This window comes from Lissotriton helveticus, chromosome 4_1 (assembly GCF_964261635.1).
Source record: "Lissotriton helveticus chromosome 4_1, aLisHel1.1, whole genome shotgun sequence".
NCBI lineage: Eukaryota > Metazoa > Chordata > Amphibia > Caudata > Salamandridae > Lissotriton > Lissotriton helveticus.
In genome coordinates, this window is record NC_136063.1 from 1,513,960,417 (window position 1) to 1,513,988,150 (window position 27,734).

General features: G+C 42.9%; 1 protein-coding gene across 1 annotated transcript in view; it reads left to right on the plus strand.

The window, feature by feature from the left end:
• Positions 1-27,734, plus strand: part of SPMIP7 (sperm microtubule inner protein 7) — a 258,909-nt gene that overhangs the window by 174,392 nt on the left and 56,783 nt on the right. The window contains exons 4-5 of the mRNA XM_078685834.1: positions 13,770-13,908; positions 16,676-16,743. Of these exons, the coding sequence (XP_078541960.1) occupies positions 13,770-13,908; positions 16,676-16,743 (207 nt within the window). The remainder of the gene's footprint in view (positions 1-13,769; positions 13,909-16,675; positions 16,744-27,734) is intronic.

A 27,734-nucleotide genomic window follows, 5' to 3' on the forward strand; every position in this document is an offset into this window, starting at 1 on the left:
AGGAGGCAGCTGCCCAGGGTCCTAGCCAGGCCCCAGCACCAGCACCTCCAGTCTCTCAACATCAGCGCAGCAGTCTGCTGTCAGCTACCCGCCACCAATCATTTACTGCTACCACCCCTCAGACCCCAATTTCCGACGTTGCATCTTTTAGATACTATTGCAGATGGAAGCCCGGCAGAGACAGATGGCGAGTTACATAACAGAGCTCCTGAACCTGGCCTGCCATGCCTAGTAGTGACCTCTTGGTCCTCTTTTTTCACTTTGCTTATGGTGGGGGGTGGGATTTGTTGTTGTGGCCTAGGTGGAGAGGATGGGGATGTGCGAGTTGGAACCTGGACAGTTATAGTTTAGACTTTAGTTTCTTTTGGAAATTGATGGAAATTTTGGTTGGACAATGCTTAGTACGGGCATTAGAATGAATTAAACCCTTATAAAGCGCATGAATACCTGTACGCGTCTTGGCGATGAATGAATCAGAAGAGAACATGCATGGGTCAAGTCATGGAGGGTCATTGGTTAAAGAACCAAGTTTTAAGATTCTTCCTGAATGCTAAAAGCGTAGGTGCAGCTTTAGGGTCTGGAGGCAGACGATTCCACAATAAGGTTGTGGTTCTGAAGAAACTTTGGCCTCCGCAGGTGACCCGTCTGTAGGGAGCAACTGTTAGCAGGTTCGCTGTGCTTGACTGGAGAGTTCTGCTGGGGGTATACCATATCAAATTTTCCCTCAAATAGGCAGGTGCATTTTCCTTTATTGATTTATAGCTAGACAAAGCTTTAAAGGAAATGCGGTGGTGGATCAGAAGCCATTACAGTTGTCTGATAGCGGCCCTGACCGATTGATATTTGGGACGTTTGAGTAAAAACCTAGCAGCAGCATTGATGGTCTGAAGTTAGCCTTTAGAGAGGCTGGTGTAGAGACTGTTGCAATTATCCAATTGAGAGAATACTAAGGCTATAACTACTGTTTTCAAAAGATCAGCCGGCAGAAATGTCTCAATTTTTGTAATGATTCTGAGCCAGTGGAAAGAGGAGGAGGTGGTTAGATTCATTTGCTTTTATCAAGCAAAAACCCCAATTTTTAACTTTGGATGTAGGCGTGGGTGCTTGACCTAAATTTGATGTCCACCAGTGAGGGGACCATATAGAGGGATTGTTACCAAATTGGATGGCCTCGGTTTTCTTGGAATTCAACTTTAAACAATTGCTGGCCATCCAACTATTCACTGAACTCATACATTCATTAAATGCATCACTGGCCCCACTCTCGCCCTTTGCCATTAATACAATAATTTGAGTATCGTCGGCATATGATGCCTGGGACAGCCCAAAAGATCTAATCAGGGTGGCCAGATTAAATAGGGTTGGGGAAAGAGAAGATCACTGAGGTACCCCACAAGGCAAACAGAAGGTTTCTGAATTAAAAATCCTATTTGACAACACTTAATTACGTTCTGACAGGTAAGATTTGATCAACATCAATGCTGAATCGTGAAAGCCCAGGTTCTGCAGACTGTCAACAAGTACCTCATGGTTGTCCGTCTCGAAGGCCGCAGATAAATCGCGCAGACTCAGTACTGCAATGCCTCCCTTATCCAAGGATGATCTCATTTCCTCCGTAGCTGTAAGCAGCGCAGATTTGGTGCTATGATTTTCTCTAGAGTTGAACCGTGTGACTTCTAGAAGATGGTTAACCTCTAAATAGGAGGAAAGTTGGGTGTTCATAATTTTTTCTACTAATTTAGCCGGAAAGGGAAGCCGAGCAATTGGGCGTATAGTTAGCAGGTTCAAGCGGATCGAGAGAGTGTTTCTTCAGCAGAGGAAGTACAGATGCAGCTTTCCAAATGGTCAGAAAAGCTTCCGATTTAAACATACTGGAGATGATGGCTGAAAGATGTTCAGATATAAATTCAGGAATCAGGTGGATCACTGTGGAAGGACATGGATTGTTAGGGGATCCTGACTTAATTGAAGGTATGAGTGCAGCAACCTGTGCTGGAGACGGAACAGCAAATTGTCCAAAGGTCATGGGCTTAGTGCATTGAATGGGTAAAAGACAGCAAAGTGTCATTATTGTTCAAAATATTTAAAATCTCAAGGATTTTAATCTGAAAAGTCCTAGCTAAAGAGTTACAAAATGCCTCATTGGTGGTAGCTGTATCTGCTCCTTTCGAGACGGTCAGCTTTTTTATTACTTAAAAAAAGGATTTAGATGTATTAGTGGCTGATTTTATATGTGCTGTTTAGTAATCAGTTTTAACTTTTAGGATAGATTCTTTGTATCCACTAAGACAGGTTTTATATTTTGCTCTCTCCTCACTGCAGTAATAGGCTTGCCATTTGCGTACCTGTCTCCGGCATTCTTGCTTAATCGCTTTAAGCGAGTCAGTAAGCCATCAAAGATTAATCTTTGAACATCTGGTGGGAGAAACCCGTTTAAGACTGAGAGAAGCCATTTGGGATAGCCCTCTGCCATCTGATCTACACTAGTTTTCTGAATATCAAGAGAGTAAGTCTGTAAGGAGTCAAGATCAGAGGCTTAGATTTTGTTACAAGCCTGAGATTTAAGGTAGGGTTTCGGTGTCCTGGGGGGGAGTTGGCAGAACATCTGAGATCCCATACTACAGCAAGATGACCTGTCCAGGTAAGTGGTAGGATACATGAAAAACTGATGTTGGGATTATTAGTAAATGTTTCAACAAGTGGCCGGCAATATGTGTCGGCCCTTCTATTTGAACCAGGCCAAGTCCTGACGTTGTATCTGTCAGGAGTTCTGCATCAGCGTCAAATTGACTTTCCTGATCGCAGTTAAAATCTCCTTTTTTATTAAGTAGGATTCCGGAACTAAGCTGATAGCATCAGCAAACTGCTATTTCGTCCCTGGTGGCTGGTAGACTAGCAGGCTGTTAAATGTTTGAGTAGTAGATACTTTGATGTTGAACATGATCGCTTCTGTGCCTTCAAAACTAACTGATGTAAAGGCTGTTTGCAGTTGTTCCCGTGAAAGATGGCAAGCCCTCCACCCCTCCTGACCGGTCTGTTGAGGTGAAATAACCTAAATACTCATGGACTAGCCATGATAAATTCAGGGGCCTGAACACTCATCTGTCCAAAGTTCTGTTACAAAGAGCAGGTCAAGGTGCTGACATAGCTGCCGGTCGCGTACAACCAGCGAACTACAAAAATGGCTGGCTCTTGCAACCACGCATGCGCAGTAGTGGGCCGCAGAGTTTAAAACACCACAGTCCCTAGCTGAGATGCTTTGTGTTCCTGCTTCGAGATGTAGTGTGCCACTACTGATATATCCTTACCTGTCCTCCGGAGAATTGTTGCTGGAGTCTTCTGTGTTCGCGTGGCATCGGAGCTCCTCAATGTACGGGGAATCGTCTCTTTAGTCTTCTGTGTTCGCGTGGGCAATGGAGCTCTTAAACATACCGGATCTTCATTTGAACTCAGTGTATTTGGCACCTTCACTCCCTGCCTCTCCGTGTCGTCTCAGGGTGTCTGCTCCTCCCTCCTGTCGCATTCATTTCAGGCTCCTGCTATTTCCCTGACGATTGCTCCGATACTTGCCTAGTAACTTTATGCCATACCAAAATATAAAAGAAAAGAATATCTGCATAATTCTATTATTTTGCATTACCCTTTTTTCCCAGTATAATTTACTTCCTGGGAAGATTTCTTTGGACTTATCTGATGTACGCTCTGAGTCTCTGGAGGTCCGCTTATTTCTGTTTCATTAGTATTTGGTTCTCGGGATGCCTAAAAAGTTAGAAAATATATAATAATTAAGGTCTACTTGAAGATAAGGTGGACACTGCAAACATGTAAATACTATGCCATGAAGAAAATATGTCTTGATTAATCACCATGTTACATAGGTGTTTTTTTTATTTTTTTTATTTTGTACAACTTTATTCTATTTGGCATTTTTCTCACCTATTCCCTAACTTATAAGAATCTTAGTTATTTTTACTATTTTCTTTTCTAGAAGCACCACACTCTCCTTTCCTATGTCAAGTGTTAGAATTCCTAGAAGGAGGGTATAGTCAGGTAAAGACAAGTGCTTATTGAACAGAACTAAAGTAGAAGAAAACACACTTCGCATACTTACCTCTTTGCTTGCCTTTTCTCATTACAGAGACGTGTTCTTGGCTGTTTGGTTCTGGCTGTTTGATTTTGTCCAGAGTGGGGTGCAACATTGGACCTCTTTCTCTCCTTATTTTTCTCCCTTCTTCCGTGATTTATCATATGTTCTCAGGTTAAGTGAGGTGCAGAGGGTGACCAGGGGAGGTTGCAGGACCTTCATCATTTGCGTGGCGTTCCTGAGTAGAAGTCTGACATCAGATCTGACAGGCACTGATTAATAATCGGTTCTGTAAGCTCAAAAGGATGCCTAACAAGTGATTTCGAATTGACGAGGGCACCGCACAAACTCAAGCCCTCAGCTCACGGGGTAGTATTAATGGCAGAGGCCATGCCGGTGATACCCTCATTTGATGTTTCCCCACTACGAAAGTTTTTGTTACAGACGGGACATACCATTACAGCTGACTGTACCAGGTCCAAGGGACTGATCTGGTGGCAGGCGAGAGTATCGTTAATTGAGCAAGGCTTCACAAGAATACCTCATCTGCTGTAGACGTGCTGATCCACAGGGGCCAGGGGAATGGGCCCTGGCCCAGTCCAGGCGCAAACGGGCGCAGATGGGCTTGTCTTTGGAGTGCCTGTGGTGTGCCCGTTATGGGCATCTGCTGTGCGTCAATGCCATTGTGTATTTAAATCTCCAGCAGAGGCAGTGGCAAGCAACAACTGCACCGTTAACCTCCAAAAATGGCGAGTGCAACTGGGAGGCCTGAAGGAAGCGGCCGTCCCCCTCCCTCCACTCAATCAGCACGACTAGCACTGTGGTGGACCAGGGAGGTAACAGACACCCACCCACACTGCAGCAGCGGTAAGTACAAACTTAATTAAGTTTGCACAACAACTCAAGTCACCAAACTGACACAAGTATGAGAAAGTAAAGTTAACAATTAAAAAGTTAAAAGCAGCAAGCGTTAAAACACACAACAGTTTAAAAGTATTTAAAAAAAATGCACTGGGGAGGGCGAGAGTACACCTTGTACGCAGCTTGACTCAACTGCGCGTCGGCACCATCGTGCATTTAAATCTCCAGCGGAGGCAGCGCCAAGCAACAACTCAACTGCACCTTTAACCTCCCAAAATGGCGACTGTAGCTGGGAGGCCTGAAGGAAGTGGCCGTCCACCCTACCTCCACACAATCAGCACAAGTAGCACTGCAGTGGACCAGGGAGGTAACGGACCGGTCAAAATTACACCTGCACTGCAGCAGCGGTAAGTACGAGCTTAATTAAGTTGGCAAAAAAACGTAAGTCACCGAATTGACACCAGTATGAGAAAGTAAAATTAACAATTAAAAAGTTAAAAAGCAGCCGCATTAAAATACACAACAGTTTTAAAGTATTATTAAAAAGGTGCTGGCAGAAGAGAGAGAGGACACCTTGTACGCAGCTTGACTCAACTGCGTATCGGCACCATCGTGCATTTAAATCTCCAGCGGAGGCAGTGCCAAGTAACAACTGCACTGTTAACCTCCCAAAACGGTGACTGTAACTGGGAGGCCTAAAGCAAGCGTCCATCCCCCCTCCCTCCACTCAATCAGCAAGACAAGTGCTGTGGTGGACCAAGGAGGTAACGGTAGGTCGAAATTACACTTGCACCGCAGCAGCGGTAAGTACAAGCTTAATTAAGTTTGCAAAACAACTCAAGTCAAGGAATTTACACCAGTGTGAGAATGTAAAATTAACAATTAAAAAGCAACTTGCATTAAAATACACAACAGTTTAAAAGTATTTTTAAAAATGCGCTGGCAGAAAGAGGGAGAGGACACCTCATGCGGTGCCAAGCAACAACTGCACCGTTAACCTCCCAAAATGGTGACTGTAACTGGGAGGCCTGAAGGAAGCGGCCGTCTGCCCTCCCTCCCTCCAAAAATTATTTAAAAAAAATAAAAAAAAAATTATATAATTCATTTGTTGATGAATCAGGGGAAAGGGAATACTATTACCATGAGAATAGAAGTTGAAACCCACTGGGACTTAGGAGGCAAGGAGTGGTGCAGATAAAAAAATACCAAAAAGTATGTAATAATATAAAACACTGTTCATACAGTACATTAGTATGAGCATTGTGCTACTAAGCCTCAAGCATTACACACAAAATGGTTGCCTACCACATGGTCAACCAGCAAGCAAGGAGGCGTTGCCACAAACAAAGAACACATGCAGGCCTATGGCAAAAGCACACTGGCGGGGCTACACAAAATGGCCACCGACTACATGGTCAAGGAGCAAGCGAGGAGGCATGGCCACAAACAGAGAACACATGCAGGCCCATGGCAAAAGCACACAGTCTGCCTGAACAAAATGGCCTCCAGCTATACGGTCACAATGATAACCAGCAAGGAGGCATGGCTACAACAAAGAAAAGCACATGCAGGCCTATGGTTAAAACACACTGGCTGCCACCACAAAATGGCTGCTAGCCACATGGTCAAACAACAAGCAGGAGGTATGGAAAACAAAAAGCACATGCAGGCCGATGGACACTGAGTATACAAAATGGCCCATGGCCACATGGCATGGGTAACAAAGAAAATGGTGGTCTATGGCAAACGCAGTACCACAATGGCTAGACAGAGGAGGCATGGTAACACAGAGAACACAGCTTTAAATTCAGCAATGCCAAAAGCGGAGATTAACAGGGCTTAACATTTTTACAACAACACACATCCTCCAAATTCATTAACCCACCTATACACTGTTTACAGAATAAAAATGTGAAATACCACAAAAAAATCACATTTTGTATTTTAATCCAATGCAATCCATGGCCTAAATTATGCATATATCAATTCAACAGACACCACAAAAACAGTTGTTCCTTGCACCAATGACTAGTCCTCCAAGTTTTACTACATTTAGTACCTAGTTAGATGGGGCGACAGGCACACAGCTAGTTGGGGATAGGGCGCAAGCCATATGCTGGGGTGCAGGGTGGGGGGAGGGGTGTTTCTTTAATTAGTATTTGTAGTTTTATGTTTGAAAGCCTTCAAAATCCTGATATAGGTGGTATTATTGAGTATCGGATTCGCGTAATGGGGTAGACGGGTTCTGGTGGAGATATTACTTACGTGAGTTAGCCAGTCCCTAAAGTCAAGTGCTCACCAGGCGCTGGATTTTCAACTAACATAGGGAAGGCTGCCAAGCCCTGGGTGATCACTTGGGAACACAGGCATAAAGCACGCAACAGGCCACCACACAGGGTCCTTGCAGTATAGAAGAGGCAGTCCTTCCATCAGGTCTGCAAACAAAGCAAAGTTCAAGTGGCGGTTTTCTTGGGTTGCATAATAGTTCCTTCTCACAAGGTGTAGTCTGTAGAGCCAGCAGCACCTAAATCATGGGGTCAGAGCCCCTGTACTTATACTCCAAATGTCTTAATTCTGGAGGTAAAACTTTGAATAAACTTTAGAAGTGCACAACACCCCCATTCAGTCCCGAGTCCTGGCTCCAGACACACTACAGGGGGCGTAGACAGCATTGTGAAAGGCAGGCTCAACCCTATTCAGGTGCAGGTAACAACTCTTCCCAACACTCTAGCCCGAATATATGACGTTACAACGAATTCCGTTGCAACGCATGCCTTTACCACGCATGCGTTACAACGGAATTCGTTTACCACGAATAACATTTACCACAATTACTAGCGTGGTGACGTCATACGGCGTTAAGAGAAAGCGGAAGTTTATTTTCCGTTTTCTCTTAAACGACGCTGATACCCGACGTGACTTCAGGTGAGTTTCTTTTTTGGGGGGGAGACCCCCCCCAAGCCCCCCTTTTTTTACTTTTTACCTTTACCACATATACCTTTACTGCAAACCTCGTAGTAAAGGTATGCGTGGTAAAGGCTTTCGTGTTAACCACGCATGCGTTGTACTGCATGCGTGGTTAACGATTTCGTTGTAAAGGCTTCGTTGTAATGGCCGTTTCCCCTCTAGCCCACAAAGCCTCATCAGGATATGTGGGGCACACTTTAGCTGTCTTTGTGACTGTCTAGAGTGAATGCACAAAACAGGCCCCTGTCAGTCTAAACTAGACATTGATTGGAGTCAGGCTGCAAAGAACAAAGAGTAATAAGCACACAGAAATGCCCACTTCTAAAAATCGAATTTCTGCAATAGTAATAATAAATCAGCTTTCACTAATAAACAGGATGATCTATTTCAAACATACCAAACACGGCACGCTACTCCTACCAGATTAGAAATTACCACTGAAACATATATCAGAGAAATCCCAATCCAACCCTATGCGAGGAGCAGCCTCACAGCAGTGAGAAACCAAATAGTCTGTTTGTCACTACCATGACATGCCACACAACAAAGGCACATGTCCTACCTTTTGCCTACACAGCAGCCTGCCCATAGGGCTACCTTAGGTGTGACCTATATGTTTCAGATTTGGCAAGCAATTTAAATGCCTGGTCACTGTGGCAGTAACCTTTGCATGCAGGCCCTGCAGTGGCAGGGGCCCGAGGCAGGTTTGAAAGGCAGGGTCCGAGGATGGCGCAAGCAGCACTGTAGGCCCACTAGTAGCATTTAATTTACAGACTCTGGGTATATAGGATATCAAATGTACAAGAGTAAATGAAATATGCCAAACAGGTGTAGACAAATCTTACCAAGTTTACAGGTGAGAGCACATGTACTTTAGCACTGATCAGAAGTGGTAAAGTGCCCAGAGACATAAAACCTACAAAAACAGGTCAGAAAAAATACAGGAGGAAGGCAAAAAGTTTTGGGATAACCCCGTAAAATGGGCAAGATCCAAAAGCAAATTTATTAAAAAACATGGAGCAAAATGTACTAAACTGTGCAACATTTTTCCTTTACAAAAGAAGAAGAATGACATGCAAAAAACATAACTAGACCCCTACTGAAACGTGAGGCCACCCCACCACAATAAATTGAATGAAAATAAAAATAAATCCAGGTGCATGCCCTCTATCAAACAAACAACACCCTTATACAACAGTTTTAAGGTCGAGCAGTGTGCATGCGCCCTCTGTGAGATATATGTAGTGCAAGGAACTCCCATCTTTTTTATGGGCTGTTGTTAGTGCCCTTCTTAAATGCCTGCTTCTATTTGGTGGATATGCTAAATTAGTCCCGCCTTTAGGCGTTTTGGACCCTCCCGGGTGATTGCCCCTGTTTTATGTGGTATTCCAATTTTAAAAATATATGTTTGTTCCCACTGACTCTTTTTATTTTAATTTCCTTCTGCTTGTGTATTAGCATGGCGTCCGCTTCACGGACGCCGTGTCATGTTTAGACAGCATTTGTTGCATTTATATTACACCCGCTTTATCTTTCCCTTCGCCACTGCTTCTTTGTTTTTGTTATTGTTTTCTCCCTCCCTCCTCGTGTTAGGAGCTAACACAAAAGCAGCTGTGGGTTTCTTAGTATACAGCGGAGAGCTGATGCCAGGACCTTGTACTGTGATCCCCCCTCCCTCCCACCACCACCACCCAGCAGATCCCACCGATCGCCTACGTCTGTTTACTTGGGCAGGGGCATTTGCAGGTCCGTTAAACTTTTCCCTCTCTGTGGATACTTACAACAGTATGCAGTCATATGCAGCGTGCTGCCACTGTAAATTTGCCTTGCAGATAGCTTACTGACATGCTGCTGTTTCCTGGCCCCAGAACATTCAATAGACTAACAAAAAGTAACAATATGGCAAATCCATGTATTTATTTACAAGGTAAAGATGAAAACTCGGATTTGCACACTGACTCTGTAAAGCCACAGAGACGTAGGTGAGATATGGAGTTCAAAGCATGCTTCCATCCTTCCCCACCCAAACTCTTACTCACTCTGACTCTGTAGCACGAAGGGGGCCACAAAACTGACCTTGATTTATAAATTCCGGTGGCTTCACAAGAAGGAGACAAAAAGTTTATCCTGTGATAGTCTGAATTTAATTTACTAATGGATAACAATTCCGCTTTCCATTGGCGAACTTGCATAAGTTATCAGTTCTGTTTTTCATGCTCTCATCTTCCAGGTATCTGTTTACATCTTTGTGTGTTGGGAAGGGTTTGGTGAGAACCGAAAGCCAGTCAAGTTACATAGTGTATTATGGTTGAAGTGCCACTAAATAGTATGATGTATTGCTGGATGTTGTGATTTTAGTAAGATGGTGTGATGTGGCTGGAATGTTGGATTCTTTGAGATGATATGCTCTGGCTTTGTGTGGCACAATGTGGTGTGCATGTTTTTGTTGTACTATCTGGTGTTATATGATGTGGTGTAATGCTTTTGGTGCAGTATGGTATGATGTGGAGTTCCGTATGATGAAGTGTGATTTGGGGGACTTTTGTGTGGTGCGTTATTGTGTTATGTTGTATGGTATTAGATGGTATATGCAGTAGAATAGGGTGATGTGGTGTGTTGTATTACGCTGGATGATGTGATTTTGGATAGTGGCATGTCGTTCTATGATGAGAGAGGTGTGGATTTGTGTAGTTTGTCTTACATGCTTTGATGTGTTATGGTCAGGTACAGAAGGAGGTGATGTTAAGTGTTGCGGTGTTATGTGCTTTTGAATAATGCTTTTAATGGTATTGCATGTCTAGGGTATAAGTTTTCTGGGTAAATATGATATGCTGTGGTGGGGTCTGTTGCTGTATGGATTATTTGTTGCAATGTACAATGACATGATCTAGTGGTAAATTAGATAATGTAATATGATCTATTGCATTACGTATTCTGTATGTTCTGGCATTCAGTACTGACACTGGTGTGGTGAGAAAGAGACAGTTTGCAGTTTTGAATGTTTTAGTATGACCTGGTATAGAATTGAATGTTGAATGGGTGGCGTTATATGATGAGGTTTTGTAATGTGTGGCATGGTGTGTTGCATAGGCTGGGATGCTGTGATGAAGTATTTTATGGTATAATGTGGTACAGTACCTGTAATTTCACTTACTACTGCTTGGTTCTGTTGTGGAACTCTCTCCCTGCAGCACCACACAATTAAGGGCTACACAATTCCACACAAATGCACACACCATAATCCCACTACACAACACATTTCAACACCTCATAATTCCACACCGCACAGTTCAATTCCACATCACTCCACTACATGCCACATAATCACAACCCAACAAATTTAACTTCATAAATTTCCACTCTGCTTCATGGCACATAATTCCACTTCACTCAATACCACTCCATGCAATATAATTGCATTACACTCCCCACAACAACTTTCAACTCTGGATAATTCCACTTCACATAATTCCACTATAACCTACATAATTACACATCAAAACCCATAATTACACTCAACAGAATTCAACTCCACAACATGCCCCATATTTCCACGCAATATAATTCCACACCATGCCACAAAATGCCACACCACACAACTCAATGCCACACAATTCAATACCACACAACATAATTAAACCTCACTCACAAGCACATTATAAAACTTCACATAAATCTATTTGATGCTGCATAGCAACACTCCACATAAATACACACCACACCATGCCACATAATTTCACTCAACATAATTCCTCTCAGTGCCACACAAGTCCATGCAACACACTTAAACTCCATACAATTCCATTCCACTGCACAAAATTGCACTCCAAAATACATAATTCCCCTACACACGACATACATCCAATTCACACCACAAAATTGCACATCATGCCATGAAATTCAACATCACTTCCATACTTCCAATCAATACATGCCAGCCCACAAAACACAACACCACTACACATAGGTCCACTACACTTAATACCACATAATTGCTATCCACAAAAAATTATAACCGCAAACCCACACTCACCTCCATTTCTTTTGGTGTCTTGTGCGTACACAAACGCAGCCTCTTTATGTGTCTATTATCATCGCTCCCCTTCATTCTCTTACTCACACACTCTTTCTACTACTCTATCTAGACTTCCTTCACCACTTCATACACAAACTACCTATTCCTCTCAATCTCACTTTCTTTCTATTATATACAACTCTCACCCTTATCTATTCACCATACCACATACTTCAACTACACAAATACTATACAGGCCACACAATTCCACCCCACACAATTTCACAACTCACAATTCCAATTCAAACCACATAATTCCACTACAACCAACATACATCCTCTCCACTCCAAACAAAAATCATTAGTAAAAAAACAATATAATTTACAAAACCAATAGCTCAAACTCTCGCAAATGCGAGACCTATTGCATTGCAAATGCTTGTTTAACTTACTTGTGAAATTTCAAATACAAAGTCCTTCAATCCAATGGAATGTATGCAGCAGACACAGAGAGTGATCTTTCCAGCTCCAAATCCAAATGGAAAGTGACCAGGAGATGTACAAAGCACTGCGAAGAGCCTGCTGAGCAGGAACAGAAAGTTGGAGACTCTGGGGCACTTCCTTCCTGTTGGACAACAAACCAACACAAACTGTCAATTTGAGAAGTTTTTTAACACCAAATTCACTTTTTGTGTAGATTTAGTGCTTCTCGAGGAGAAAATATTTCCCAGGTTGCAGCCGCAGTCAATAGCACTCTCTCGCGAATGCCACAAAAGTAGCGCCAAAAGGTGCTGGCACGGCCTAAAGCCCTGTTAGCGGCCGCAAAATATTACAGAAGGTTGTGGGTATCTAGCATATCTCACGGCACTCGCTAACCGCTATAAAATCTCAAGGTGGCTCGCGAGGGCCAGACAAGTCTCTCCCCCGTGCGCAAATTTATATTTTGAGCTTGCCAACGAAAAAAAATATAGCTCCATTGCAAAGTGCAGAGTTTATCGGTAACACCTCATTCTCTGCAGACTGCGGGATTGCCAAATTCCGCAGACTGCACGATCAGAGCAGACTTTTATGCTCAGGCCTAACCCTATGTTGATTCCCTGCTAATAGTAAACTGTGCGACGCTGATACAACACTTTCTTTATCAAATGTATAGGTGTCACAAGTGAGCCTATGTGTATGGTTGGTCAGACACAATAAAATTGCTCTAATTGTAGTATACCAGCACCAATGACAATAATATGAAACATGTAAAGACTTTGTGATGGTAGTTCACATGTTTCACTGCTGTTACAAAGTTTAGTGCAGATTGATTTGGACTAAAAACAGAACCAGGCGTGCCATGGTATGGATTTATTTACTCACTGTCCCTTGTGAGTTCAATGTCTCAGGGAAGAGTCTTTATTCAGCTCAGATAATTGAGTTGTAGAGTGTGCAGCCCTCACTGCCCCAACTGGTAGGGGAATAGCACATCAGGGCCATCCCTGGACTAGGCACAGATCCACATATATCATAATCCAAAATTCTAGAGTATAAAAGCTTTCATAAGAGTGTTGTGGTAAGTTACGGAATTCAAGTAATTGGTGTTTATTAAACTATGGAGGGTTTACATAGGACTGTTGCTGTTCCATGATTTGTTTTTGTTATTTGTGTATTCAGAATTGCAGAAACATAAATGTCAGGCCCTTTAACTTGCTTCATGGTTTTAAAGATGGTATCTGGTTTCAGAAGTTGAACTTTGAATGAATTAACAATGAACCATACTTTCAGACAAAAGTCTCATAGTTTCTGAAGTAGGTTTTTGTTTTGATCTAATAAAATTAACGGTCCGTTACTTTTGTCTAGGGCATATGGAGACGTTTTTTGGGACAATAAACTGCCACCAAAAATCACACCACCTGCTTTAACAATAGATACGCCAGCTGATCCTGTATGGCATAGCCAAATGGTAGAGAAATATGGCTCCAAACAGGAAATGTGGCAAGTAAGTAAATCGTGAATACTGGTCAGAATCTTTGTGGTGAGTTGCATACCGCCTTCTTTTGTTAACATATTATATTCAGGTTTTTTTGATTCTAGGAAGAAGTGGGCTGGAGAAGCCAGAAGGTGTTTTTAAAGCTACATCAGCTCATTGAAATGTAATACACAATACTTAGCATTCTGCAGTGGCTCATAAGACACAGAAGTAGAATTTGCATCCTGTGATGAAAATGAATAAAATAAAGCTTATTAATTGCACTGCTTCTCCAAAAAAACATGTTATTGCAAATCTGAGATACCAAGCACTGTACAAGTAATGAATCCTTTATAGAGTAAAGCTGGGTAAAAGGAGGCAGGATGTAGGAAACCTACGGAAGGGAAAACACCGAGGTCTTTAATAGCTTTCTGAAGGTGTACTCATTTTCTTCCTGTCTCGAGGACATAGGGAGCTGGTTCCACGTTGTTGCTCCTTGAACTGAAAAGGATCTCCCAACTCTAGTACTCAACCTAATTTAGGAACAAGCAGAGGCTTAGTATTAGTGGATCTTAAAGTCCTCTGGATGCAGTAGTGTGTGAATCTGTCAAAGAGAGCTTTGGGTCATTTTGCTGAAAGGCTGTAAAGATGGCGACCAAGGATTTAAACAGGATATGGTTTTTGCACAGGGAGCCAGTGAAATTCCCTCAGGGGGTTGGATAAAGAGGGCCTTATTTATGAAAAGTGACGCATCGCTGGGCGAAAACAGCGATGCGTCACTTCTCAGTGCGCCCTCCTTGGCACATGAAGGATGCGTCATATTTACTGTGTGACACATCATGTTGCAAGGAATGACAGACACGTTAGTATTACTGACATATCTGTCAGCGCAAAAGTTACGCATTGCTGGGGTGTGGCTGTAAACAGTTGCAACTCCAGCAATGTGTCCTTTCACATGGGCCACGCCCCATGTGAAAGGGCCTGTGTCAATCTTATGCCTGGTGTGAGGCAGGCATAAGATATTGATGCACTAGCGTCTTAGAAGTGGTGCAGTGTAATCTCAAAGATTTCACTGCGCCACTTCTACGACAGCCACGGCCCGTGGAGGGAGCTTCGGTGGGGAGGAGATGCGGCGCAGGCGAGGGGCAGGGTGGGGGGTGCTAAAAACCAGAGTATGGATAATTGAAAGTAAGTAAACAATTTAATAAATAAAACAAATTTTGGAGCGCACCCTGCATCACATATTGCGATACAGGGCACGCTACGAAATTCGTTTTAATTATTAAATTGTTTACTTACCTTCAATTATCCATACTCCGGTTTTTAGCACCCCCCACCCTGCCCCTCCCCCTCCCCGCCTCTCCGCCCCACCAAAACTCCCTCCACGGGCCGTGGCTGTTCTACGAGGATTTTTGTGGGGGAAGGTCACCCTGCATACATTATACCGGACACAGAAAAAATGTAGCGCAGGGCTTTACAAAATGACGCACTTTGTGAATAGGGTGCGACGTGTCGCCTTTTTTACGTTGCCGCTGCATCACAAGAAGTGATGCAACAGCGACTCAAAAGTAGCGCAAGGTCTTATAAATAAGCCCCAGAATTCCTATAAGGTAGTTTGAGCACAAGTCTAGCCACAGCATTTTGCAGAACATACAGTCTACTGACCCGAAATAAAGACTATTGCATTATTCAATCCTGAAAGTTATTAATTTGTGAACTGCTGTCAAGGGACCCCTGTGTAATTCGCCCCTTACCTGAATTGAGCACTCGTGACCCAGTTTCCTGTCTGCTACAAATGGTTAAAACTATCTCAAAGTGCAGCCAAAGAGTCACATTTTTGCAATGCGCTGTAGTGGTAAAGTGTGATGCCTTATTGAATGCCACTGACACATCTAGAAGTATCAGGAGGGCATTCTGGGAAGTGTCAATAGATGTGTTTATGAATTCAGAAACTTTGAGAAGACTTGGTGGAATGCCCTGATTGAAAGTGTGCAAAAGACTAAACCGATCAAGAGATTCCATGAGTTGTGCATTTATTAACTTTTCCAATATTTAGGCCATGGGCTGGAAGTAAAGAATTTGGGGGCATATTATCAAGGGGGTTTATCTCCGCTTTTTTGGCTTTAAAAGCCAAGAAAGCGGAGATAAAATTATCTCCCTATTACCTAGCTGTCGCTAACACCAGTTAGCGACAGCTAGTAGGAGATAGCGACCATCTTGGGCCCCGCTTTGCATGTCAGTGAAATTTATCACTAATGACATGCAAAGTGGGCATGCCAAGATGTTAGCGACTGGAAATCTCCTATTACCAACTTTTGGAGATATTCGCGCTAAGCGCGAATATCTCCAAAAGCTAACACCTGCCCCTGAGCAGTTCTTAGCCATGTTATCCAATGGTAGGTGGATAACTAAGAGCATTCGCTCGGTAATGGATGAATATCGCGGACTTTTCAGCGATATTCATGCATTTCGGCCGATTTTTATCGCTTAGGAGATAAACCTTGATAATAGCAAGGTTCCTAAGCAATAAAAATCGCCACAGCTCGGCGATAAAAATATTGCCGCTAAGCCAACATAGCGATAATTATTGCTAGTTGTTGGTAATATGCGCCTTGGTCCTTAGTTAAGTAAGATTTTAAGATAAGATGGCCAGTTAGTGCTACAGTTTGAGTAGCGATACAGTGCACGGCGCAGGGCCAGTGCAGCTGAATGGTATTTTTCTTTATTGATGACTTCCATGACAGAATTGCAACTACATGCACATCTATTTTATCATTACCTGTTTACATTTCTTTAGGAAATAGGGGGTCTCTGGGACAGATTTCAAACAAGAAGACCGCTCAAAACCATCAGACCAGTTACTTTGTAAGTAGCATTTCTTTCCATAATGACTTTTTTGGCTTACAAACCTGTATCTTATCTTACATGTTTCATACCAATAGTAACAATTATTTTATATATGCTGTCGCCAAATAGAGACTTTCTATAACAGGTATTTAAAAAAAACAAAAAAAAACTGTGTAACTCCAGAGGGCTGCCCTCCTTGTCCCTCAGATTAACATAAGATATTATTTGGGACCATCTCCATTTCCCATCTTTGTTCAACTCGTCTTCATCAGTGCGACAAATATTCTTTTCACTATTGCCCTTGTTCTGTCAGCCATTGGCATCAATTTGGTTTGCAGTTGCTCCAATGACCATACCTTTGGTACCCCTGGATTTCTTGTGTTACGACTGGTCCCCGGGGTCAAAAAGGCATCAGCAGGTCCAGGCACCTATGAGAAATCTATAAGCCATATTACTTTTGTAGTTTTCATTTGTTGCCCTTCACACAGCCCTTCTGTGACGGGGCCAACGAGCACAGGACACCTCGCTCCAGCAGTCATCTTTACTCTTCTAGTTTCCCTCACCATCTCATTTTAAGGTTTAGGTTGAGCCTTGTATTTGTATCTATGTGTGTTGTTGACAACTCTATCTCTTCTTAATTTTTTATAGATTAGATTTTTTTTCATTCACTCAGATTATCTTCTCGTTTCTTTTTGTTTTTCTATTCAGTTTTTTGTTAGTAATTGTGCCATCTTGTACAAGTCTTAAAAAGCGCTTTGATGACAAAGCTATGAATCAATTAAAATAAATAAAAACTTGGATAAATCAGTAAATAAAATAATAACAAGAGGCTGTTGATGGCTGAAATATAGGGCAAGCTGTTAATCATGCAATGCAATCAGGGAGACCCAGTATGAGATGTCAGCAATACTACCCATGTCATTTTAGTGAGCAGACGTCCTTGCAGCTAGCACAGCCCCCCTACAGATGTAAACACGTGAAAGGGGATGACGACTTATAACTCCACAGCTCAGTGAAGGATAGAAATAAACCACGATGCAGAAGGTTGCAGATACACCCTAGTGAGTACACTCAAGAGACCAAGGCAATTATAGAAGTTGTGCTCTGCAAATGCAGGGTAACATAAAGTAGCCTAACAAGTAAACAAAAGACTTTAAGTGTGTTCACAGGTAACAAGCTGGCCATAAACTGTACAATGCCTTGCTGCTTCTTTTAGTGCACAGCTTATTTTAATATCCGCTAATAGGATATGAGAGCAGAGAAGTTATTTTATCTCTGTATTATACCCTAGTCTGTCCACCTTAATTGCATTGTGTTCACTTTTAGGCATAAGACACGAACAACATGATATTAATTTGTTGGAACGGATTATAGCTAAGTCACCACATTAAACCAAGACATTTGGGGTTTGAGTAACGATCACAGGCTCAGCCCTGCATGGTTGCTTCCTTTCTGGAAAATAAATACATAAGACCTGTCTTTAGCTGTTTTGAGATATGTGCATCCCAGAGAGTAATAAAGTGAGCACTTGACTGAGGACGATAGAGAAGAATTTAAATCACTATCACTGTAGGACATTTACTGATTGGTACTACCAGCCTCAGGCAATTTTGTTGTATGTCCAAGGTAGATGACTTCTTACAGACGTATGACATTGGCTGGCGTTTCTGTTAATAGGTGGATCATCACATCATGATATTTGAGGGCATTAAGTAATATGTTTCTTTTGATATTTCAGTAAAAAAGCACTGTAGTTTTGTTATAGCTATGTTCCAATTGATCACTGGCACACAACTCCCTCTATACAATCCAAAACTCTGAAAGAATTTGAAATCAATTGACATTTTATTCTCGTTCAACAATACCAAGGGCCCATTTCAAAAGTACTTTGGGCCCTGTTCACAAAAGTAAATGTACATGTGTTTATTTACTCATGAGTTAACTTATTACTGTATCAAATTTTAACTTAACATAAATTTGCATTTCTCCATATCCAAATGTAAATGTAATAGTAGATGCAGGTTTTCATGTTTCTACCCTCTCAAAACATGGGGTGGAGCCTGCTAGAACAGGATTTATGAGTGTAAAGTTACTAGATGTAAATTTTCACACGTAGGTAGAGGTCTCCGCCACAGGGGCAGAGATCTCCCCATGATACAGTATAGGGAAAAATAAAGTTATACTTCTAAAAACAAATATAAAAAATGTAAAAATATAAATTATTTAAAATATGTATTATTCACCTAGAACTTTAGAAAAATAGTGGTACAGCACAATAACTCATTCAATCAAATGTTCTATAAATATTTAAATTAATGAAATATATTGATTTTTACAAATCCCACATATTTCATTGGTCTTAAGTAACATTTTGAAAATCTATTTGTTTAATTTATTTTAATTAATGTCATTTGTTTTATTAAAGTTTGACTTTTTTAGTATTAAAAATATATCATTTTATTACATTTCAAATAAAATAATGTTACATTGAATATCACTTTTCAGCTTTTGAAAATATATGTAGCTGATATTAAAATTAGATTTGTTTTATTTAACATATGAGGTGTTCTTTTAGGACCCTGCCACCAGTGTTTTCTCTGGGAGTATGTTGCAGTACCCATGAGAGGCCACGTGTGGTGCTTCTCTTACTCCAAGGCTGGGCTGGAGTACATTTACAACTGTTTTGGGTCCCTTTTCACTATAATACCTTGAAAAGTGCAGTTTGTGAAAAGCAATGGTCTTACTCTTTTGTGGTGGGTTTTTGTGTTTGCTTATCTCTCCCTAAAAACGAGCTTACAACGTCCTAAGCTCCTATTTATCCAAAATCACCTCCCATTTACTAGTAAGCATTCCCCATTTTCCAGCCACTCCCCCATGTTCCTCCCAAACTTACTTCTAAAACGTATACATACTTGCGTGTAGACTTCCACAACTAGAGAGCTCCTCATATTAATGATTAAGGAGGCAGATACGGAGGTCTTTGCACATAGGTTTCTGAATTCTGAATAACATCTCATAGTACATGACTAGTACTATTTTAGAAGAACTAAACAAAGTATAAGGTGCAGTTTGTGAATGGACTCATCTGTGTGTGGATTAATCCTACACTTGCAAATATCCATTTTACGAGAGCTAACCCATTTTTTTAAATTCTGAATCATTGGCTTTGTAGTCATAAATTAATTTACTTTAAATTAATTTACTCATTTAGATTTCCTTGTGAGAAAAACAAATCATCTGCTTTAGAAGTGGTTCTTCAGGGTGGGAATGACATGGAGGTTTGTGCACACCCATAAATAAGCCTACACATATGTGGTCATGCATAAACAATTTTCTCTCCGATGAAAAAAAGTAGAATTACTTCTGTTAGAATAAACTTAGCAAGTGCATTTTTAGTTTCTCAGGTGTTTTATGGAGTGAGTAATATGCCTTTGCATATCTTAACACTGCAAAGAAAAAAAAAGAATAATCGAGGTGTATGCCTGGAAACTTGAATCTATCGGACATTTCCTGCACACTTTTAGGAAGTTCGCAATTCCTGAGAACTTGCAGCCCTGTGAGACTTTATTGCAGATTTACAACTTTATTGTGTCAGGTAGCAAATATCTAGAAAAAGACAATGGCCATATTTGCGTAAAATGATTGAATGTGTGATGGCACTCGTTCCTACATGATGGTAGAGAGCTTCCGTTTTTATTAACCATGACCCAAACAGTCCCTATTTAGCCAAAAGCAAAAAAGGGAGTGATGTGGGCTGATACCTACTCCTCGAAGAAGCCTTTTTCTGTCCTTTTACCTAAAGTAGCAAAACAGACAGCTTTGCTACATGGGCTGCCCTTTCGACTGGAAGAGAAACATTTGCAGGGCGTACACCAAGAGAGCGTAATAGATGTTCTGTCTTCAGACGGAACCTATTTTGACTTTCATGATTAAGAACAAGACGAAAGCAGCTAATAAGAGATTTTCCATTTTTCTGTATCATGTTTATGGCATTGGCTGAACGTGGGGAATTTAGGCCTTCATGCATTCTCCACTCGGAGAACGGGTTATCTGCCGCATACTTTATAAACACTTCTCGGGAAACTGGAAAACACTGTTATTTGCTGTCCTGGTAATGTCTTCACACTAAAAATGAAATCGAGAGATGTTTGCAAATAGGCGAAACCACCAGTGATCACTCTGTGTAGCATTCTGTTATGTTATGTTATGTTATTCGAAATTTATCAAGCGCACGGTCACCCAGGGGTTTCATGGCGCTAAGGTGAGACAGATGGCGAGCAATACCCTAAATGTGCGCTTGCTTGAATAACCAGGTCTTCAGAGCGCCCCTGAACTCCGCCAGCTTAGTGCAGCTCCGGAGTGACAGGAGAAAAGAGTTCCAGGTCTTAGGGGCCAGATAGGCGAATCGACATCCGCCAAGTCGTTTCTTTTTTAACATAGGCAAGGTGAGGAGGGACAAGTGGGAAGAACGGAGGTTGCGGGTCGGTTCGTATTTATTTATCAGATAATTGATGAACCTAGGACTTTTGCCATGAAGGGCTTTGAAAATCAGGCAGCCTACTTTAAAGGTAACCCGGTGGGCTATGGGAAGCCAATGAAGAGTTGCTAACAGTGGTTTTGCCGAATTCCGGCCATTGCTTTTAAATATTAATCTGGCAGCTAGATTTTGTACGATCTGCAGGCGTTTGGAAAGAGCCAGGGGGAGGCCTAAATAAATGGAATTCGAAAAGTCTAGACGGGAGAGGACCAAGGCAATTACCACCTGGATAAGGGCAGAGTGTGTGAGCAGATGAGCAATTTTCTTGATCTTTCGCAACTGAAAAAAGCTGGAAGAAATCACCGTTCCCACTTGACTTTTCAGTGAGAGGTCGGAGCTGAGGGTAACCCCGAGGCTCTTCACCGACTGAGAAGGAGATGGGGGAGATCCCATTGAAGTCGGCCAAAAATGAGGACCCCAGCTCGTTGCACTTTTGCCTGGGAGTACCAGCTCAGTCTTTCCAGGGTTGAGCTTTAGGTGGTTCTGATCCATCCAGCCCGGAATGTGCAACATAGTGATCTGGAATTCCTCAACAGAGTCCGTTGAATTTAGTGGGAATACCAGCTGCAGGTCATCCGCATAATTGTAGATAGTGACCTTCCTGTTTTTTAGGGATTGCAGCAGCGGTTTAAGATACAAATTGACTCACTCTAGACAGAGACCAACCTCATGCAAATCAGTAGTGACTCAGCTCTCCATGGGAACTCTCCATCCCAAACTGCCAGAGTGGACATCCCTTCAGAGGAGAAAACAAACAACCCCAGCATGATCTTGGCTTTGCTAGGACTCGTCACAGAGTTATGAGTTGGAACCTTTCGTACAGCAAGTAAAGAACCCACATCTAGCAATATCCTAGCTCATTTAGGATGTGAAATCATTTCCTCAAAAGTTGATGGGAGTAACATTTTAACCCATTGTTTTTCGCCCACTGTGCCACCCTAGGCAGTGATCTGACTGATGGAAATCTGTACAGACCCTGCTCGATATGGAAATAGTTTTCCCTGATCTGTTAGGTGAGGCCCTCTCCAGAAGGAAACATACGCAATCTCAGACCAGTTTCAGCCTTGTTGAGCCATGATGCTTTGAATGTGTGCACATTATGAATAAAACATAATATACATCATCTTATATTCCAAAGGAACATGTCATTCTCCTCATCATGTATAATCTAACATGAGACAAATTTGTCACCATTAAATAGACAACTAAACTAGGAAAGGTGAGGAGAGATTGCAAGCTCTGAAGACCAATCAAATGAGTACTGAATTTCAGTCCCCTCAAAAGTCCTGCTACAGATACAAAATGATGGAGTGAAAATGGTAATGCTTCCTGTAGGAACCCAGCAAGCACAAAGGGAAGCATAAAGCACAAAATATTCCCAGCCTGCCTAAACACACCCATTTACCATGATCAAATCAAAGCTGTTAACCATGACACAGTACAAGGTTTAACTTTAGGCACCTGGTTGTGTAGATGAGGCCCCTTGATTTTTAATCTAGTTCTTTGGAATCACTGAAAACATGAAGCCATGGTAATGTTTTGATCAGCAATTTGGCCTGGCGTGTCAGTCTGTGAACTTATTAACTATATATTTACTAATTTAACTTTGCACAAATGTATTTCTAAAAACATCTACCTGATAATTGAGAGTATACTTATTCCAGCAAGAGTTCTGAGACAGATAAATAATTCTTTCTTCGCAGAGCAGGTCCCCCAAAAACAGTACAATGTGGCGGTGCAAACAACTTGTATCACTAATTTACCTCCTCCTGACATAAGAGTATTTCAGGTCATATCACTAACCTGCACCAATTGGCCTGTGTTAACTTGGATGAAGGCAGAGGCCTTCTCTTGGATCTGTAACTTCATATCTGCCATCCTTTCATGAGATCATCCACTATTCTCTTAGTGGACACTGCAGCAGCAATTATCTCCATTTATATCGGGGTTCAAGTATCTGACTTGGCACAGATGATGTACACCAGTTCTCCAGGAACTGTAGCTTCTTCCTTTATCATTTTCTTGACATGTTACTGTTAGATCTGTCAGGCTTAGGATGGTTTTCTCCAAACATTTTTGTCATCTTATCTCCTCTTTTTTCTGAGTCTTTTTGTTAGCCGTAGGACTCTGAGCACTTTTGCACTGCTGACCAGTGCTAATGTACGTGTACTTCTCCCCTAAACATGGTAACCTAGGTGTATACATAATTGGCATATTTCATTTCCCAATAAGTCCCTTGTAAAGTGGTATATCATATACCCAGGGCGTGTCCATGAAATGCTTCTAGTGGACCTGCAGCACTGATAGTGCCACCCACACAAGTAACCTTTGAAACCTGTCTCAGGTCTGCCACTGCAGGACCTGTGTGATCAGTTTACTGTCATTTCGAGTTGCCATATAAAAAGCCTATACCAAGCATATTTATTATACACAAGTTACCCCAAAGGTAGACCCTAGGTAGGCCTTAGGCCAGGTTCTGTGCAAGTAAAAGGTAGGACATGTGCTTTTAAGTTTTGCATATCCTGGTAGTAAAAAACACCGAAATTCTCTTTCACTACTGTGAGGCCTATGCCTCTTGTAGGTTAACATTGGGAATTTCTTAATACTGGCCCGATTCTGGTTTTATCGTCAGGGTCGTGCCAATGCTCAAAGGGGTCCACCCCTCGACAGCCCAAACTCTGGATTATATAATGACACAGACTCTTAGGATGGTCAAGCGAGGGAAGGAAAGGTTAGGGACTACAGGGAGGGAGATCTGGAAATGATAAGAGAGAGTATTACGCACAATAGCCACTTATCAAAATTAGCAGGTGAAATGTAAATGAGTTTATGAGTCTATAATGAGCTACCTTTAAAAGAAAATTATCAACCCTTTAACAGGAGAGATGAGAGGGTGTATTCAGGATTCCAACATGAATGCTGCAACGGGGAAACCACAAAATGGAAATTTTTAATAAACACCCCTTTTCATAGATAAAGCCTGTTCAACACCAGTAACAATACGAAACTCCTTGACCAACACATCTACCCCTATTAGCAGGCTTGAATGAATCAAAGGGGACCATTGCGTCAGACTTCCAATCACCTCCTACTGACCCCCCCCTGTTAAAGAACAAAAGAAAACACAAAAGAAAATGCCACTGCTTAGTATCTTCGTTCTTGATGTAACTCCAGGAATATCAAGGCAGCAGAGTACTAGGAATGTATCACACTGTATAAGTTCCAAGCCCTGTAGTCCATGCTTCCAACAAAAACAGTGACCAGTCCTTAAGCTTAAGGCAGCAGGGTACTTAGAATATCTGGCTGTAATATCTTGAAGCCTGAAGTGCAACCCTCCAATAAAAACATGAGAGCAATCTGGGAGTTTCTTCACTCTCTCCTCTTTAATTAAATGTTCAAAGGAAATCTCCTCCGCATGAGTTGCTAGAAAAGGACTCGCCAACCGAGGAGATGTTAGCACGTCCTTACTCTTTTCAGGGAGAGCAAGGGCGGAGGAAGAAAGCGTAGGCTTCTCCGGAAATATCCCAATAATCTTATCCCCCATATGAGACTTTAAACTCAGCCGGACTCACCAACGGGGGAAAAAGCAGTGGTTATACAAAAGCCCCACAAATCAAAAGGGACTCAGGAAAAGCAAATGTTGGGGCTACAAGCACACTTCCAGGACCGCGATCTCTGCATGAAAATCCATAAACCGCAGGAAAATACAAATAATTGGCAGTCCTGTTGATACTTCTTCCAGCTATATCCGGGTTTCCTGAAGGCACGCACAAGACTGCGTGATATGTCAGGAGCGTGAGGATTGACGGGAATTGGAGTTCCCGATACATTGGAGTGATTCTCTCTCTGAATCCCGCTACAGCCTGTCAGTGTATTCCTGGGCCGATGCGACCTGACTAATGCGCTTGTATGCTGTAGTTCCGGATTAGAAAGCTGTGTAATGCTTTATATCTTTGGAATGCTAATAATAAATCCTCTTTACTGGTAAATTTGGATTTAACATTACTGTTAGAAATGTCACTTTTAGAAAGTAGACATTTCTCTGCTCTTACAGCTATGTGTGCCTGCAGCCTATCTCCAATACACATATGAGGTAGGTGACATCTGCACTTTGTGCATTTCCGCTAGACAGCCACAAAAACCTATAGAAATTCAATGAAAAACATGAAGATTACAGGGAGGTTATAGTTAGGGAATTCACATTTACAAAACCTTAAAAATTCACTGAAAAACCAAAGGTTAGAAGGACTTTAGAGTAAGTATGGGCGAAATTTGCAAATTCGGGGTCCGCGAATTCGCACAAAATGGCAAAAAAAATCAGCGAGTTTGCGAATTTTCCCGCGAACTTGCGGATTGTTTTGCCATTTGCACAAATATGTGACCACGTGTGCCTGTAACTTTGTCAGCCAGCCAAAAGGCGCCGATATCCCTTGAGTGAGCTGGCCATTATAGTGGGGACAGGCGGGAAGACGTTTCATACTGCTAGTGTGTGGTGGACATAGCCAAACGGGCTGGGGTTCTATGCGAGTTCACATGCATCTTGTTTATAAAGGGTTAGAGACCGAGCAGAGCAGCAGATGAGGAGAAAGCAGCCTCCTGGTCACAGGAGCTACACGGGGATGGCACTCGGGAAACTCATGGATGCAAAAATGGGTTTGGCACAGGACCCCAGAATCCTTCAGATGTCCAAGATAGCTCTGTGGTACAAAGCCATTCTGATCCTGCTCAGTGGGTTCAGGCGCATGCAGCTGCTGCTGCTGGACAATGTCCCATCTCATACTAAACTGCCCCGTACAGGCATATGCTGGCGCAGGGCAGTAGGGTGCAGTGGCATGCGGGTGCTGCACGCATGGTACATGCGCATACCGGTGCCAGGGGGGACACGTGCTTATTGGTGCTGTGTAGCAAGTTATGACTTTACATTTTGACTGCACCAGACGGTGGTACCACCTACACGGATCAGGAGCATCCAGGCACCAGACTTCATGGTGCAAGAGCATAATGGTGCTGTGCGGTACGGGTATACATGTACTGGAGGCAGGGGGGGGGCTCACAACCCCTGGGCAGCTCAGCAGCACGGGGGCTCACGCCCACAGGGCTCCAGGGCAGTTTAGCAGCACCACCCTCTGGTTCATCACTGCCACCCTCTGGTTCATCACTGCCACCCTCTGTTTCACCACTGCCACCCTCTGGTTCATCACTGCCACCCTCTGGTTCATCACAGCACCCTCTGGTTCACCACTGCCACCCTCTGGTTCATCACTGCCACCCTCTGATTCATCACTGCCACCCTCTGGTTCATCACTGTCACCCTCAGGTTCACCACTGCCACCCTCTTGTTCACCACTGCCACCCTCTGGTTCATCACTGCCACCCTCTGGTTCATCACAGCCACCCTCTGGTTCATCACAGCACCCTCTGGTTCACCACTGCCACCCTCTGGTTCACCACTGCCACCCTCTGGTTCATCACTGCCACCCTCTGGTTCATCACAGCCACCCTCTGGTTCATCACTGCCACCCCCTGGCTCACCACTGCCACCCTCTGTTTCACCACTGCCACCCTCTGTTTCACCACTGCCACCCTATGTTTCACCACTGCCACCCTCTGGTTCATCCCTGCCACCCTCTGGTTCATCACAGCACCCTCTGGTTCACCACTGCCACCCTCTGGCTCATCACTGCCACCCTCTGGTTCATCACTGCCACCCTCTGGTTCACCAATGCCACCCTCTGGTCTATCATTGTCACCCTCTGGTTCATCACTGCCACCCTCTGGTTCACCACTGCCACCCTCTCCTTCATCACTGCCACCTTCTGGTTCATCACTGCCACCCTCTGGTTCACCACTGCCACCCCCTGGTTCATCACTGCCACCCTCTGGTTCATCCCTGCCACCCTGTGGTTCATCACTGCCACCCTCTTGTTCACCCCTGCCACCCTCTGGTTCACCACCGCCACCCTCTGGTTCATCACTGCCACCCTCCGGTTCACCACTGCCGCCCTCTGGTTCACCACTGCCACCCTCTGGTTCATCACTGCCACCCTCTGGTTCACCACTGCACCTTCTGGTTCATCACAGCACCCTCTGGTTCACCACTGTAGATTATGGGGAGAAAGCACACCTGCCCAGCCAGCCTCAACCAAGACAAATTAATTTGGGGCTGGTTAATGTGTTACTGAATTTGAGCTTCAAGTCCGGCACCTGCTTCCTTATCTGTAAGTACTTGTAACTTTTCTCTGACCCTGCTTCGAGGGTCAGAGCAGGGTCAGAGAATAGTTGCAAGTACGCAATGAACTCTGGAGGCGCCACTCAGGAAGCACTTACAGGGTTACAGCAGGTGCCCAAGTTGAAGTTAATTTCTTTGTAACCATTTTGTAAATGGTTACAAAGAAATTAGCTTCAACTTGGGCACCTGCTGTAACCCTGTAAGTGCTTCCTGGAAAAAATGTGTCCCGCTCGCGGATTCACT